This window comes from Scyliorhinus canicula, chromosome 12, assembly GCF_902713615.1.
Source record: "Scyliorhinus canicula chromosome 12, sScyCan1.1, whole genome shotgun sequence".
NCBI lineage: Eukaryota > Metazoa > Chordata > Chondrichthyes > Carcharhiniformes > Scyliorhinidae > Scyliorhinus > Scyliorhinus canicula.
Genome location: NC_052157.1, coordinates 42,049,095 through 42,067,250, shown reverse-complemented (window position 1 = coordinate 42,067,250; position 18,156 = coordinate 42,049,095). Strand labels below are relative to the sequence as shown.

Below are 18,156 nucleotides of genomic sequence, written 5' to 3'. Positions count from 1 at the left end.
CCCCCCCCCCCCAAGACCAATCCCCTCCAGTTCCTCGAAGTCCTCAGCGCTATGGCCAACGGCTCAATTGCCAGGGCAAATAGTAACGGGCATAGGGGGGCACCCCTGCCTCGTCCCTTGGTACAGTCTGAAAAACTCCGACCTCAGCCGGTTCGTGGACACACTCGCTACGGGGGCCTGATATAGTAGCTTGACCCACCCTATGAATCCCTCCCCGAATCCAAACCTACCTAACACCTCCCACAGGTACTCCCACTCCACCCTGTCAAAGGCCTTCTCTGCATCCATTGCAGCCACTACTGCATCCCCTCCCTCCGAGGACATCATAATAATATTCAGGAGCCTCCTCACATTTGTGTTCAGTTGCCTGCCCTTAACGAAACCCGTCTGGTCCTCCTCGATCATTCCCGGGACGCAGTCCTCTATTCTGGTAGCCAGAATTTTTGCCAACAATTTGGCATCTACACTCAGGAGCGATATCGGCCTGTAGGATCCACAATCAAGTGGATCCTTCTCACTCTTCAAAATGAGCGAGATCAATGCCTGCGACATCGTCGTGGGGAGGGTTCCTCTACCCTTTGCTTCATTAATGGTTCTTAGCAGGAGCGGGCTCAGTAGCTCCGAGAACTTCTTATAAAATTCTACAGGAAAGCCGTCCGGACCCGGGGTTTTGCCCGACTGCATACTTGCCAGTCCCTTAACTATCTCCTCCAACTCAATCGGGGTCCCCAGTCCCTCCACCCGATCTTCGTCCACCCGTAGGAACCTCAATTGATCCATAAATTGCTTCATCCCTTCCCTTCCCCTCGGGGGTTCTGACTCGTGCAACTTCCCATAAAACTCCTTAAAGACTTCATTGATCGTCTCGGGGCTCAACACCGTATTACCTTCCTTATCCCTCACTCCCCCGATCTCCCTGGCCGCCTCCTGCGAAGTTGGTGCGCCAGCATCCTACTTGCTTTCTCCCCGTATACGTAGACTGCCCCTTTCACTTTCCTCAACTGCGCCTCCGCCTTCCCCATGGTCAGCAAATCGAACTCCGCCTGTAATCTCCGGGGCCTCCGCGTACTTCCTGTCTACCCGAAGCATCTCTCCCACTAGCCTCTCCCTCTCTGCCCTCTCCCTCTTCTCTCTGTGGGACCTAATAGAGATTAACTCCCCTCTGATGACTGCATTCATAGCCTCCCAAACCGCTGCTGCTGTTACCTCCCCTGTGTCATTCGCTATCACATAGTTCTGAATGTTCCTCCTTACCCGCCCACACGCCTCTTCATCTGCCAGCAGCCCCACATCCAGTCTCCAGAGATGCGGGGCATGGTCCGAGACTGCAATGGCCGAATACTCAACCCCCTCCACCCTCGGGATTAAGGCCCTGCTCAACACAAAAAAATCAATCCGCCAGTAGACTTTATGGATGTGGGAGAAAAAGGAGAAATTCTTTGCCCTTGGATGCGCGAATCTCCACGGGTCCACGCCCCCCCATCTGATCCATGAACTCCCACTGGGCCCTGGCTGCCGCCGATCTCTTTCCCGACCTGGATTTAGACCGGTCTAACGCCGGATCCAAGACCGTATTAAACTCCCCCCCCCCCCATGATCTAGTTACTTGACTCCAAGTCCAGGATTTTACCCAACATGCGCCTCATGAATTCCGCATCATCCCAGTTCGGGACATACACGTTCACCAGCACCACCCAGGCCCCCTGTAGCTTGCCACTCGCCATTATGTACCTGCCCACCTTGTCCGCCACGATGCTCCCTGCCTCAAACACCACCCGTTTATTAACCAGAATTGCCACCCCTCTGGTCTTTGAGCCTAGCCCTGAGTGGAACACCTGGCCCACCCATCCCTTCCTTAACCTCGTTTGGTCAGCGAGTTTTAAGTGCACCTCCTGTAGCATGGCCACGTCCGCCTTTAATCCCTTTAAGTGTGAGAACACACGTGACCTCTTGACCGGCCCGTTCAGGCCCCTCACATTCCACAAGATCAGCCTGGATGGGGGGGCTAACCCCCCCCCTTCCCTGCCGACTAACCATCTCCCTTTTTCGGCCAGCCACGTGCCCCCGCCCCCCCCTCGCTCCAGCCCTCCCGCCGGAGGCCCCCAGCCCGACTTTCCATCCATCCCCAACAACTGGCTCCCCTTCAGTCAGCAAAGCAGCACCCCTCCCCCCCCCCCAACCCACCCCTCCCAAACCCCCCCCCCCCCAAGCACCCGTTCAGCACTGATTCCCCCCCCCCCCCCCCATTGCGCTTCTGTAAGTCAGCTGACCCATGCTGACCCCGGCCGCTCCCGCCTCTATCTCCAAACTTACTATTATCTCATACTTCGGGCCCCCAACCCCACCCCTCCCCCACAGGGTAAGAGGGAAAGTGCCATCCGGATCTTTCCCGTGCGCCGGACAACGCAGCCCAGTCGTTGTCCTGCCCCCTGAAACAAAAAACAGGAAAAGAAGAGCAAACAAATTTAAACTCTACTAACAAACTTACACCAGACCAACACCCGGTTAAACATCTCCACCAGCGCGTTTCACCCACGTACAGCTGCCCCTTAGTTCAAGTCCAGCTTTTCGTGCTTAATGAATGTCCATGCCTCATCCAGCGTATCAAAATAATGGTGCCTGTCCTGGTACGTTACCCAAAGTCTCGCCGGATGCAGAAGCCCGAATTTCACCCCTTTGCTGTGGAGAACTGCCTTAGCCTGGTTGAAACCCCACGCCTCCATGCCAGTTCAGCTCCCAAGTCCTGGTAAATGCGAATCTCACCATTCTCCCATTTGCTGCTCTGCTCCTTCTTTGCCCAACACAGGACACGCTACCTGTCTGTAAAGCGGTGGAACCTTATCATCATCGCCCTCGGTGGTTCATTTGCCCTCGGTTTCCTCGCGAGGACTCTGCACCCCGTCCAGTTCCAAAGGCCCCCGCGCCCATCAGCGTCCCCAGCATTGTAGTCGCATACGTGCTCGCGCCCGCCCCCTCCACACCTTCAGGAAGGCCCAGGATCTGCAGGCTGTAACTCTGAGACCTATATTCGAGGTCATCCAGTTTTTCCTGCCATCTCTTGTGTAGGGCCTCGTGCGCCTCCACCCGGACCGCCAGGCCCAGGATCTCGTCCTCATTCTCAGATACCTTCCTCTCCACCGCTTTGATCGCCTTCTAATGTACCTTCTGAACCTCCACCATCTTTTCCATGGAGGCCTTCAAAGGGGCCAGCATCTCCGTCTTCAGCTCTGTGAAACAGCGCCTCAGAAAGTCCTGCTGCTCTCTCGACCACTGGGCCCACGCTTTTTGGTCCACGCCGGCCGCCATTTTGTCCTCCCGGATCCGCTCCGCTCTTTTCCCCGCAATGGCTCCTGGTTCCTTCCATACAGCAGTTAGGGGAACCTCTCCAGCGTCCTTTCCCATACCTTCCAAGTGCCAATGCCGCCCCGTTTAAAGGCCAGAAACCCCGATCCCGGTGGGAGCTGCCGTGTATGCGACCTAGTCGGACATGGCTGTTACCGGAAGTCCCGGAAGTTGGTCTTCTGCAGCTCACTGAGCTTTTAACGTTACTTCAGAGATAACGAGGTCTCAGTTTCTCTGAATGTCAGGAAACTCCTTTTGTTTGTGTCACAGACCAGCCATGGCTTCAGTCTTTTTTAACTCTGTCCAGTTTTTTAAAAAAATTATAAATTAGCTATGATGATATATACATGTATGTTTCATAAAAACTATTCAGAGAGGTGTTAGCCTCCTGACACTCTTTTCTGAGAGAGAAACACTATTTCAAAAAGGAGCCGAGTAGTTCTCCCCAATTTCCTCATCAAACGTTTCTTCTCCTTCTTTGGCGATCACTGGCTAACGAGTATGATTGTCCACCGAAGAAACTCCTGTTACTGGTCATGGGTTCTGTGAATCCTCACCTGGCTGATGAGCCTGATCCTAGAGGTGCATTTTTAAAAATCAATTTAGAGTATCCAATTCATTTTTCAAATTCAGGGGCAATTTAGACTGGCCAATCCACCTATGCTGCACATCTTTGGGTTGTGGGGGCGAAACCCACGCAAACACGGGGAGAATATGCAAACTCCACATGGACAGTGACCCAGAGCTGGGATCGAACCTGGGACCTCAGCGCCGTGAGGCAGCAATGCTAACCACTGCACCACCGTGCTGCCCTCTAGAGCTGTATCTTTAATCATCTACAGTCCTCCATTCTGCCAGCTGAGCAATCAAAGGAGAGACCTAGAGCTGTATCTTTGACCACACACTTGGCAGGTGTTTCTGGGACGTGGGATCGGTCCTTGGACTTTAGAGCGCTGGTATTCCTTTCTCAGGCTCCTTATCCAGGCCTCCTCTTGTCGTCAGGCGTCCTCGAAGAATTGTGTCCCTTCAATCAGTCAATATTTATCCAACAACCAACATTTCTTGAACAGATTTTCTCCTTATTATGACATTGCTGCTTGTGAGCGATTGCTGTGTGCAAATTGGCTACAACATTTCCTATGTTACAACAGCGTCTGCACTTCAAAAGTACCTCACTGGCTGTAAAGCACTTTAGTGATCGTGACGGGATGTAAAAGACATTATGTAAAGGCAAATGTTAATTTGGGAGGGCAATAAGTGATTGCCATGACAGGAGAAGAATTTGGAATGAAAATTGCAAGGACTCTCCTTCGACATAGGTGAAGTAGGTGTTCCTTTGATTGATGAGCTGGAATTATTAAGTGAGCTTTCTTCTCACTGCACATGGATAAATAGAACCATAGAATTCCTACAGTGTGGAAGGAGGCTATTCAGCCCATCAGATCTGCACCGACCCTCTAACACAGCACCCCACCTAGGCCCACTTCCCCACCATATCCCCGTAACCACACCTGACTTGCACAGCTTTGTACACCCAAGGAGCAATTTAGGGCAATTTAGCCAGGCCAATCCACCTAACCTGCAAATCTTTGGACTGCAGGAGGAAACCCAAGCAGACATGGGGAGAACGTGCAAACTCCACTCAGTCACCCAAGCCCGGAATTGAACCCAAGCCCCTGGCACTGTGAGGCAGCAGGGCGAACAACTATGCCACCATGCTGCCAACTGAAAGTCATTTGAAAAATAAGTGTAACGGAAGATTAGCTGATTGTTTTTGTGGGCACAAAAGATATATTCACTATGAGAAAAGATTAAACAAATTGACGTTGTTTTAAAATTAAAAAATCAGGTATGATAGCCCAGCAACCTCAAGGGAATGAGTTCAAATGTATCGTGAAACTTTATTCAAAGTATCAATTTAATTGTGCAGCAGTAAGATTGTCAGGAAAACCCAAACAAGTCATTGGGATGAAGGGACCAAAGGTGTGGTTGCAAAATTTACCCATGACACAAGATAAGTAAGAAAGTAAGTTGTCATGAGGAGGGAGGGAGTCTGCAAAGGGACATAGACAGGCAAAATGAAATTTGGCAAATGGAGTATAATGGAGGAAAATGTGAATTTGTCCATTTTGGCAGGAAGAATAGAAAAGTAGTATATTATTTAAATAGAGAAAGAATGCAGAACTCTGTGACACTGAAGGATCTGGAAGTCCTGGTACCTGAATCACGTTTGTCTTCAGCTACAGCCAGTGATTCAGAAGGCAAATATAAAGTTGTTGTTTAATGTAAATGAAGTGGAATATAAAAGTAGGAAAGTTTTACTTCAGCTGTACAGGGTCTTTCTTGGTAATACCACATCTGGAGTATTTAGTGCAATTTTGGTCCCCTTATCTAAGGAGGTATATACTGACTATGCAGCCTGGCCAGAGAAGGTTCACTAGGTTGATTCCGGTATGAAGGGATTTTCTTATGAGGAGAGGTTGAGTAGATTGGGCCTGTACTCATTGGACTCATTCAGACATATAGGATTCTCAGGGAGCTTGACAGGGTAGATGCAGGGAGAGTGTTTCCCCTTGTGGGAGAGTCTAAGACCAGAGGGAACAATGAAAGAGTAAGGGGTCACCTATTTAAGCCAGAAATAAGGAAACGTTTCTTCTCTCAGAGGGTAGTGAATCTGTGGAATTCATTATCGCAGAAGGCTGTAGAGGCTGGGTTGTTAAGTAGGTCCAAGTCTGAGATAGACAGATTTTTAAGCAGTAAATCGACCGTGGATATCTAAGGAAATAAGGGAGAGTATCAAATTGAAGGAAAAAGCATACAAAGTGGCAAAGATTAGTGGGAGACTAGAGGACTGGGAAATCTTTAAGGGGCAACAGAAAGCTACTAAAAAAGCTATAAAGAGGAGTAAGATAGATTAGGAGAGTAAACTTGCTCAGAATATAAAGAGATAGTATAGGTTTCTACAAATATATAAAACAAAAAAGAGTGGCTAAGGTAAATATTGGTCCTTTAGAGGATGAGAAGGGAGATTTAATAATGGGAGATGAGGAAATGGCTGAGGAACTGAACAGGTTTTTTGGATCGGTCCTCACAGTGGAAGACACAAATAACATGCCAGTGACTGATAGAAATGAGGTTATGACAGGTGAGGACCTTGAGAGGATTGTTATCACTAAGGAGGTAGTGATGGGCAAGCTAATGGTGCTAAAGGTAGACAACTCTCCTGTCCCTGATGGAATGCATCCCAGAGTGCTAAAAAAGATGACTAGGGAAATTGCAAATGCACTAATGATAATTTACCAAAATTCACTTGACTTGGGGGTGGTCCCGGTGGATTGGAAATTAGCAAACGTAACACCACTGTTTAAAAAAGGAGGTAGGCAGAGAGCGGGCAATTATAGGCCAGTGAGCTTAACTTCGGTAGTAGGGAAGATGCTGGAATCTATCATCAAGGAAGAAATAGCAAGGCATCTGGATAGATATTGTCCCATTGGGCAGACGCAGCATGGGTTCATAAAGGGCAGGTCATGCCTAACTAATTTAGTGGAATTTTTTGAGGACATTACCAGTGCAGTGGATAACGGGGAGCCAATGGATGTGGTATATCTGGATTTCCAGAAAACCTTTGACAAGGTGCAACACAAAAGGTTGCTGCATAAGATAAAGATGCATGGCATTAAGGGTAAAGTAGTAGCATGGATAGAGGATTGGTTAATTAATAGAAAGCAAAGAGTGGGGATTAATGGGTGTTTCTCTGGTTGGCAATCAGTAGCTAGTAGTGTCCCTCAGGGATCAGTGTTGGGCCCACAATTGTTCACAATTTACATAGATGATTTGGAGTTGGGGACCAAGGGCAATGTGTCCAAGTTTCCAGACGACACTAAGATGAGTGGTAAAGCAAAAAGTGCAGAGGATACCGGAAGTCTGCAGAGGGATTTGGATAGGTTAAGTGAATGGGCTAGGGTCTGGCAGATGGAATACAATGTTGACAAATGTGAGGTTATCCATTTTGGTAGGAATAACAGCAAACGGGATTATTATTTAAATGATAAAATATTAAAGCATGCTGCTGTGCAGAGAGACTTGGGTGTGCTAGTGCATGAGTCGCAAAAAGTTGGTTTCCAGATGCAACAGGTGATTAAGAAGGCAAATGGAATTTTGTCCTTCATTGCTAGAGGGATGGAGTTTAAGACTAGGGAGGTTATGTTGCAATTGTATAAGGTGTTAGTGCGGCCACACCTGGAGTATTGTGTTCAGTTTTGGTCTCCTTACTTGAGAAAGGACGTGCTGGCGCTGAAGGGTGTGCAGAAGAGATTCATTAGGTTAATCCCAGAGCTGAAGGGGTTGGATTATGAGGAGAGGTTGAGTAGACTGGGACTGTACTCGTTGGAATTCAGAAGGATGAGGGGGGATCTTATAGAAACATATAAAATTATGAAGGGAATAGATAGGATAGATGCGGGCAGGTTGTTTCCACTGGCGGGTGAAAGCAGAACTAGGGGGCATCGCCTCAAAATAAGGGGAAGTAGATATAGGACTGAGTTTAGGAGGAACTTCTTCACCCAAAGGGTTGTGAATCTATGGAATTCCTTGCCCAGTGAAGTAGTAGAGGCTCCTTCATTAAATGTTTTTAAGATAAAGATAGATAGTTTTTTGAAGAATAAAGGAATTAAGAGTTATGATGTTCAGGCTGGAAAGTGGAGCTGAGTCCACAAAAGATCAGCCATGATCTCCATAAGACCATAAGACCATAAGACATAGGAGCGGAAGTAAGGCCATTCGGCCCATCGAGTCCACTCCACCATTCAATCATGGTTGATTTCAACTCCATTTACCCGCTCTCTCCCCATAGCCCTTAATTCCTCGTGAAATCAAGAATTTATCAATTTCTGTCTTAAAGACACTCAATGTCCCGGCCTCCACCGCCCTCTGTGGCAATGAATTCCACAGACCTACCACTCTCTGGCTGAAGAAATTTCTCCTCATCTCTGTTCTAAAGTGACTCCCTTTTATTCTAAGGCTGTGCCCCCGCGTCCTAGTCTCCCCTGCTAATGGAAACAACTTCCCTACGTCCATCCTATCCAAGCCATTCATTATCTTGTAAGTTTCTATTAGATCTCCCCTCAACCTCCTAAACTCCAATGAATATAATCCCACGATCCTCAGACGTTCATCGTATGTTAGGCCTACCATTCCTGGGATCATCCGTGTGAATCTCCGCTGGACCCGCTCCAGTGCCAGTATGTCCTTCCTGAGGTGTGGGGCCCAAAATTGCTCACAGTATTCTAAATGGGGCCTAACTAGTGCTTTATAAAGCCTCAGAAGTACATCCCTGCTTTTATAGTCCAAGCCTCTTGAGATAAATGACAACATTACATTTGCTTTCTTAATTACGGACTCAACCTGCAAGTTTACCTTTAGAGAATCCTGGACTAGGACTCCCAAGTCCCTTTGCACTTTAGCATTATGAATTTTGTCACCGTTTAGAAAATAGTCCATGCCTCTATTCTTTTTTCCAAAGTGCAAGACCTCGCACTTGCCCACGTTGAATTTCATCAGCCACTTCTTGGACCATTCTCCTAAACTGTCTAAATCTTTCTGCAGCCTCCCCACCTCCTCAATACTACCTGCCCCTCCACCTATCTTTGTATCATCGGCAAACTTGGCCAGAATGCCCCCAGTCCCGTCATCTAGATCGTTAATATATAAAGAGAACAGCTGTGGCCCCAACACTGAACCCTGCGGGACACCACTTGTCACCGGTTGCCATTCCGAAAAAGAACCTTTTATCCCAACTCTCTGCCTTCTGTCTGACAGCCAATCGTCAATCCATGTTAGTACCTTGCCTCGAATACCATGGGCCCTTATTTTACTCAGCAGTCTCCCGTGAGGCACCTTGTCAAAGGCCTTTTGGAAGTCAAGATAGATAACATCCATTGGCTCTCCTTAGTCTAACCTATTTGTTATCTCTTCAAAGAACTCTAACAGGTTTGTCAGGCACGACCTCCCCTTACTAAATCCATGCTGACTTGTCCTAATCCGACCCTGCACTTCCAAGAATTTAGAAATCTCATCCTTAACGATGGATTCTAGAATTTTGCCAACAACCGAGGTTAGGCTAATTGGCCTATAATTTTCCATCTTTTTTCTTGTTCCCTTCTTGAACAGGGGGGTTACAACAGCGATTTTCCAATCCTCTGGGACTTTCCCTGATTCCAGTGACTTTTGAAAGATCATAACTAACGCCTCCACTATTTCTTCAGCTATCTCCTTTAGAACTCTAGATGTAGCCCATCTGGGCCCGGAGATTTATCAATTTTCAGACCTTTTAGTTTCTCTAGCACCTTCTCCTTTGTGATGGCAACCATATTGAACTCTGCCCCCGACTTTCCTGAATTGTTGGGATATTACTCATGTCTTCTACTGTGAAGACGGACGCAAAGTACTTATTAAGTTCCTCAGCTATTTCCTTGTCTCCCATCACTAGATTACCAGCGTCTCATTGAATGGTGGAGCAGGCTCGAGGGGCCAGATGGCCTACTCCTGTTCCTAGTTCTTATGTTCTTATGTAAGAGCATCAAGGGTTATAGGGATATGGCTGCCATAGGTTTACTACACGCCAACAGCGATTGCACTTCAGAAAGTACTGAGCTGATTGTAAAGTGCTTTGGGGTACTCCAAGGCCATGCAAGGGGCCATATAAATGTGAGTTCTTTTGTCCTTTTTAGCAGACTGCACAGTTGTATTAGCCACTCCTAGTGATTTGAGGAGAGGGCCCCAAACAGCTTCTTAGTGCCTCTAGAGATGAGTCAAAAATGTCAGCCTTGCTTCATACCCTGAGAACCAATGTTGTTTTTTTATCAACAGATCAAACTATCAGTGGGAAGTAAAACAAAAATTTCTGAGTTTGCAGTGGTATTGGACAATCGCCAAGCGCTGGCCATAATTAGCCTCGCTATGTATAGAGTTCTTGGAGTTTGGAGTTACATTTTAAACCATGTATAATTTTGTTTGTTGCAGCAGTTAAACAACACAATGTCAACCAGTTGCTTATAAAGGCTGCAGTCTGTGAACAGCGTGCTGATTAAATGTCCGACATGCAGCTAGATATTACTTCCCCTGTCGTTAGGACATCAGTTAGTGCAAAATCATATACCGGAAAAATGACAAGAACTGAAACTGGCAGTTAAATCTGCCACTGCTATTTTGCAGAAGTGTTTTGAACAACCACTGTTGCCACATGATAGCAAGGCTTGGCACAAGCTAACTTGAGTCACAGCCTTCCAAAATAGTCCTGACTACAATACATGAATCACATCTGTTTCGGAACATGCAGAACAAGAAGAAAATAATACCAGTGCACTGCTTCTCGCTTGCACGATTTTTCACCCTGGTAAGTCTGCAATCAGATACGTGAGCACAAATTTTTTGCCACAACTCTGAGGTTACAACATGATCAAATTGATTGGTGGAGTGGGCTTGAGGGGCTGAATGGCCTCCTCCTATTCCTCGGCAACCAGGGAACCTACATCACGCTACAATCTCAGCGTCTCACAGACCTGCAACACATGCCCTCAGTCTTCTCTCCCCAATGAAAGCAAGTTCCATTTTGTGATCTCGTCCTGTGTCAAAAAAAGCATCCTCGTCACTTCTCAATGAACACCTTCCAACAGGTCAATACCCTTTTGAAGTTCTGCAAAATTTCATGCAGCATTCACTTTTAAGTTCTATTTCGAGAACCTTTCAAATACGTCCCAGTATTTTATAACCGCTTCACACTGACTGGACACTTAGTAAATAAACATCACCCCCTAACATTTCACTTTGTGTCCACTTCTTGTGTACACTTTTTACATTTAACAAAGAAAAACAAGTCAATAGCCAATGTATGGAGATGTGAGTTGTCTCTTTTGATCAAATTGCAATAAAGGGATGAACTAATCATGGAAATTGACATAAACGGTTATGATATAATCGAAATTGCTGAGACATAGCTGCAGGAAGACCAGGGATGGGAACTGAATGTCCAGGGGAATTCAGTATTTAGGAAGGATCAGACAAAAAGGAAAAGGTGATGGCACTGCTGGTTAAACAGGACATTAATGCAATAGTGAGGAAGGATATTGGGCTGAATTCTCCGCCGTTGGGATTTTCTGTTTTGCCAGCAGCCCAGGGGTTTCCTGACGGTTTGGGGCTGTCCCACAGTGGGAAACCCCATTGACCAGCCAGCAAAATGGAGAATCCCCACGGCGTGCCACACCAGAAATCTGGTGCGGCGGGTCAGAGAAACCCGCCCATTAGGTCTGACAATGTGAAATCTGTAAGGGTAGAGCTCAGAAACACCAAGGGGCAAAAAAACATTAGTGGACATCGTATATAGATCCCCAAACTGCAGTGGTGATGTTGGGAACGACATTTCACAGGAAATTAGAGTCGCATGCGATAAAGGAACATCTGTAATTATGGTGATTTTAATTGGCAAATAGATTGGGAAAATCAAATTAGGCAATGGCAAACATTCAAGGAGCGCATGGTGAAACTGCAACAATTGTTTATTCCTGTGTGGTACAAAAGTAAAATGGGAAAGGTGGCCAATCCATGGCTTACAAGGGAAATTAGAGATAGTATCCGAACCAAGGAGGAAGCAAACAAATTGGCCAAGAAAAATAACACATATACATATAGGGCAGAATTGTCCGCTCCCGCGAAAAATCGGGAAGGCCGTCGTGAACTCGGCCGTGTTTCACGACGGTCTCAGAGGCCGCTCCTCTCACCTTATTCACCCCCACCCGGGGGGCTAGGAGCGGCCCTTCGAAACTCTCGGCCGCCGGGCCTTGACGCTTGCCGGCTCCAAACTGCGCATGCGCAGCTGACGTCACGACGGCTGACGGCTCAAACGTCTTCCCCTCCACTGCCCCGCAAGACGAGGGGAAAGAGTGCATCCCTTTGAGATGCCAGCCCGACGATCGGTGGGCACCGATCGCGGGCCAGTCCCCTCCTGAGCACGGCTGTGGTGCTCACTCCCCTCTCCGCCCCCCACAAGCTTCAAACCAGCTTTTGGCACCATGTTCACGACAGCAGCGACCAGGGGCAAAATTCTCCGACCCCCTGCAGGGTCGGAGTATCGCACGGGGCCGCCGAAAATCCCGCGCCCGCTGTGGCAGAAATTCTCCGCCACCCGGGAATTGGCGGGGGTGGGAATAGCGCCGCGCCGAGTGGCGAGCCCCTGCGGCAATTCTCCTGCCCGCGATGGGCCAAAGTCCCGCCGCTGGGAGGCCTCTCCGCTTCCGTGGTTTGAACCACCTCTGGTGGTGGCGGGATCGGCGGTGTGAGCGAACCCCCGGGGTCCTGGGGGGGCGCGGGACGATCGGACCTCGGGGGGGTGCCCCCAAGGTGGCCAGGCCTGCGATCGGGGCCCACCGATCGGTGGGCGGGCCAGTGCCGTGGGGGCACTCTTTTTCTTCCGCCGCCAGCACGGCCTCCACCATGGCGGAGGCGGAAGAGAATCCCTCAGCGCACATGCGCCGGTGGTGACGTCAGGAGCAGCTGACACACCGGCGCATGCGCGAACCGGCGAAGGCCTTTCGGCCAGCCCTTGCACCGGTGTGCAAGGCCGTTGTGCCAGTTTTGGCGCCAGTCGGCGTGGTGCCAACCGCTCCGGCGCGGGCCTAGCCCCTCAATGTGAGGGCTTGGCCCCCAAAGGTGCGGAGAATTCTCTGTTTTATTTTTAATTTCTCCTTTTCATTGTCTCCATGAAGTTACATGGATGTCGACGATGGGAGGAATGCGGAGGGGCAGGGTTAGGGTTCAGTGATCGTGCTCTCTGGCCATCAGGTTTGACTGTCCGACCCTTCATTTATACGTTTGAATGAAGTTGATTTACGTAGGCCATGGGAATGTGAACTAAATTGACGATTACTCTCTTAAATCTATTCCAATGACAATTTGATGCAGCAAAATTAATTCGCCATCACAGTAAATACAATTTTACACAAAATTAAAATACAGCAGGACAGGGGTAAAGGGATGACTGTGGGAGAAGAATGACAAACTTTCCTGATTACATTAAGGAAAATTTACCAAAATACTCCACACAAACTTGGCAAACTCGTCAGCTGGAGTTTATTGACCCAGCTGCACTGATTTATTCCCGTGTTGTCGGATGTGAAGCATTTAAAACAAACTATTCAACATTATGGATGAAGCTAACTTGCAAATAAGTTTTAGTCCTAATTTTGCAAAACATATTAGAATTGAAAGGAAAACTGCGCTTTTAGGCAAAGTGGAAAACTATTTTGTCCAGTAGTTTTACTTCCAAGTAAACAAATGCACAGATCACAAGATACACGCACACTTTCCAAAATTAACGGTAAATGGAAAGTTGTGACAAGTTGCTGTTATGTTTCACATTTCTTGGTGCAGCCCCTGAACTGCTGCGAAGACTTCAAGCAGTCCAGGTGAAAAGGGTTGAAAAGATATTTCAGCTCCAAGTCTTTGACCGAATGAGGCTGCTAGAGGGGTGGTGTGGCGGCACAGTGGTTAGCACTGCTGCCTCACAGCGCCAGGGACCCAGATTCGATTCCGGCCTTGGGTGACTGTGTAGAGTTTGCACGTTCTCCCCGTGTCTGCATGGGTTTCTTCCGGGTGTTCCGGTTTTCTCCCACAGTCCAAGGATGTGCAGCCTAGATGGATTGGCCGTGATAAATTGTCCCTTAGTGTTCAGGGATGTGTAGTTTAGATAGATAGATAGAGATAGAGAAATACAGCACAGAACAGGCCCTTCGGCCCACGATGTTGCGCCGAACTTTTGTCCTAGGTTAATCATAGAATTTTGGTAAATTTTTCATGGCCAATCCACCCAACCTGCACATCTTTGGACTGTGGGAGGAAACCTGAGTACCCGGAGGAAACCCACGCAGTCACGGGGAGGATGTGCAGACTCCACACAGACAGCGACCCAAGTCAAAATCGAACTTGGGACCCTGGAGCTGTGAAGCAATTGTGCTATCCACAATGCTACCGTGCTGCCCTTAGGAAGTTAACCTACACTCCATTATTCTACCCTAATCCATGTACCTATCCAATAGCCGCTTGAAGGTCCCTAACTTTTCCGACTCAACTACTTCCACAGGCAGTGCATTCCATGCCCCCACTACTCTCTGGGTAAAGAACCTACCTCTGACATCCCCTCCATATCTTCCACCATTTATCTTAAATTTATGTCTCCTTGTAATGGTGTGTTCCACCCGGGGGAAAAGTCTCTGACTGTCTACTCTATCTATTCCCCTAATCATCTTATAAACCTCTATCAAGTCGCCCCTCATCCTTCTCCGTTCTAATGAGAAAAGGCCTAGCACGCTCAACCTTTCCTCGTATGACCTACTCTCCATTCCAGGCAACATCCTGGTAAATCTCCTTTGCACCTTTTCCAAAGCTTCCACATCCTTCCTAAAATGAGGTGACCAGAACTGCACGCAGTACTCCAAATGTGGCCTGACCAAGGTTTTGTACAGCTGCATCATCACCTCACGGCTCTTAAATTCAATCCCTCTGCTAATGAACGCTAGCACACCATAGGCCTTCTTCACAGCTCTATCCACTTGAGTGGCAACTTTCAAAGATCTATGAACATAGACCCCAAGATCTCTCTGCTCCTCCACATTGCCAAGAACCCTACCATTAACCCTATATTCCGCATTCATATTTGTCCTTCCAAAATGGACAACCTCACACTTGTCAGGGTTAAACTACATCTGCCACTTCTCAGCCCAGCTCTGCATTCTATCTATGTCTCTTTGAAGCCGACAACAGCCCTCCTCACTATCCACAACTCCACCAATCTTTGTATCATCTGCAAATTTACTGACCCACCCTTCAACTCCCTCATCCAAGTCGTTAATGAAAATCACAAACAGCAGAGGACCCAGAACTGATCCCTGCGGTACGCCACTGATAACTGGGCTCCAGGCTGAATATTTGCCATCCACCACCACTCTCTGTCTTCTATCGGTTAGCCATGATGTGGAGATGCCGGCGTTGGACTGGGGTGAGCACAGTAAGAAGTCTTACAACACCAGGTTAAAGTCCAACAGGTTTGTTTCAAACACGAGCTTTCGGAGCACGGCTCCTTCTTCAGGTGACCTTCACCTGAAGAAGGAGCCGTGCTCCGAAAGCTCGTGTTTGAAACAAACCTGTTGGACTTTAACCTGGTGTTGTAAGACTTCTTACTTCTATCGGTTAGCCAGTTTGTTATCCAACTGGCCAAATTTCCCACTATCCCATGCCTCCTTACTTTCTGCATAAGCCTACCATGGGGAACCTTATCAAATGCCTTACTAAAATCCATGTACACTACATCTACTGCTTTACCTTCATCCACATGCTTGGTCACCTCCTCAAAGAAGTCAATAAGACTTGTAAGGCAAGACCTACCCCTCACAAATCCGTGCTGACTATCCCTAATCAAGCCATGCCTTTCCAGATGCTCAGAAATCCTATCCCTCAGTACCCTTTCCATTACTTTGCCTACCACCGAAGTAAGACTAACTGGCCTGTAATTCCCAGGGTTATCCCTATTCCCTTTTTTGAACAGGGGCACGACATTCGCCACTCTCCAATCCTCTGGTACCACCCCTGTTGACAGTGAGGACGAAAAGATCATTGCCAACGGCTCTGCAATTTCATTTCTTGCTTCCCATAGAATCCTTGGATATATCCCGTCAGGCCCGGGGGACTTGCCTATCCTCAAGTTTTTCAAAACGCACAACACATCTTCCTTCCTGACAAGTATCTCCTCAAGCTTATCAGTCTGCTTCACGCTGTCCTCTCCAACAATATGGCCCCTCTCGTTTGTAAATACTGAAGAAAAATACTTGTTCAAGACCTCTCCTATCTCTTCAGACTCAATACACAATCTCCCGCTACTGTCCTTAATCGGACCTACCCTCGCTCTAGTCATTCTCATATTTCTCACATATGTGTAAAAGGCCTTGGGGTTTTCCTTGATCCTACTCGCCAAAGATTTTTCATGCCCTCTCTTAGCTCTCCTAATCCCTTTCTTCAGTTCCCTCCTGGCTATCTTGTATCCCTCCAGCGCCCTGTCTGAACCTTGTTTCTTCAGCCTTACATAAGTCTCCTTCTTCCTCTTAACAAGACATTCAACCTCTCTTGTCAATCATGGTTCCCTCACTCGACCATCTCTTCCCTGCCTGACAGGGACATATATATCAAAGACACGCAGTACCTGTTCCTTGAACAAGTTCCACATTCCACTTGTGTCCTTCCCTGACAGCCTATGTTCCCAACTTCTGCACTTCAATTCTTGTCTGACAGCATTGTATTTACCCTTCCCCCAATTATAAACCTTGCCCTGTTGCACGCACCTATCCCTCTCCATAACTAAAGTGAAAGTCACAGAATTGTGGTCACTACCTCCAAAATGCTCCCCTACTAACAAATCTATCACCTGCCCTGGTTCATTACCAAGTACTAAATCCAATATGGCCTCCCCTCTGGTTGGACAATCTACATACTGTGTTAGAAAAGCTTCCTGGACACACTGCACAAACACTACCCCATCCAAACTATTTGATCTAAAGAGTTTCCACTCAATGTTTGGGAAGTTGAAGTCACCCATGACTACTACCCTGTGACTTCTGCACCTTTCCAAAATCTGTTTCCCAATCTGTTCCTCCACATCTCTGCTGCTATTGGGGGGCCTATAGAAAACTCCCAACAAGGTGACTGCTCCTTTCCTATTTCTGACTTCAACCCATATTACCTCAGTAGGCAGATCCCCCTCGAACTGCCTTTCTGCAGCTGTTATACTATCTCTAATTAACAATGCCACCCCCCCCACCTCTTTTACCATCCTCCCTAATCTTGTTGAAACATCTATAACCAGGGACCTCCAACAACCATTTCTGCCCCTCTTCAATCCAAGTTTCCGTGATGGCCACCACATCGTAGTCCCAAGTACCAATCCATGCCTTAAGTTCACCCACCTTATTCCTGATGCTTCTTGCATTAAAGTATACACACTTCAACCCATCTCCTTGCCTGCAAGTACTCTCCTTTGTCATTGTTACCTTCCCCATAGATGGGGTTATGGGGATAGGGCGGGAGAGTGACCTTTGGTAGGATGCTCACACCGAGGGACTGCGCAGACTTGATGGGCCGAATTGCCTCTTTCGGCGCGGTAGGAATTCTATGGCTTTGTGCCCTTTTCTATTCTTTAAATTCAATGTAATTGCTGGCCACAGAATTTCTGCACAAGGTGAATTGCGATGCCTTCGGCAGTCAAATAGCCAGCGAACACACACTGACCAGGCTCGCATATGAAGGATGGCCACTTAGACGAGAAAATGGACGGCTACTAGTTCCAATGGAGCGAAGATCCCTTCACGGATTTCTGCCTTTAAAAAAATAAAGCTGGACAATATCAAAGGAAGTTCTAATCAATCAGTCAAAGCACAATACATCTCAGTTTTGTTTTTACCTGTGCAAGACCGCCTGCATGAAGCAGTGCCAAGTCAGGAAGCCAGGAACACCCAGGAACAAAGAGACCATACAGGGTTACGATGTAGATTGGGACAGAGTAAAACATGTACATCAGCATCTAACAGAAAGAGAAAATAGGTCAAGAGTAAAACAATCTCTGTTTGAAATGGACAGGCCTCAATGAAAGGCAATATTATTTACATGTACTGAGGAGTTTATTCCACATTAGATGGAGCCCAGCTGTAGGGTGAAATTTTCTGAAAAAAATGACACGAGTCAGGTTCTGACTGAAAACTGGCAAGTTTCTCCTCAGAA

At 47.6% G+C, this 18,156-nt stretch overlaps 1 protein-coding gene across 4 annotated transcripts in view; it reads right to left on the bottom strand.

Annotated features, from left to right (window-relative positions):
* Positions 1 to 18,156, bottom strand: part of LOC119974214 (transmembrane 6 superfamily member 1-like) — a 148,094-nt gene that overhangs the window by 77,742 nt on the left and 52,196 nt on the right. For all 4 annotated transcript variants that reach the window (XM_038812961.1, XM_038812960.1, XM_038812964.1 and 1 more), the window contains exon 9: positions 17,840 to 17,959. In XM_038812961.1, the coding sequence (XP_038668889.1) occupies positions 17,840 to 17,959 (120 nt within the window). The remainder of the gene's footprint in view (positions 1 to 17,839; positions 17,960 to 18,156) is intronic.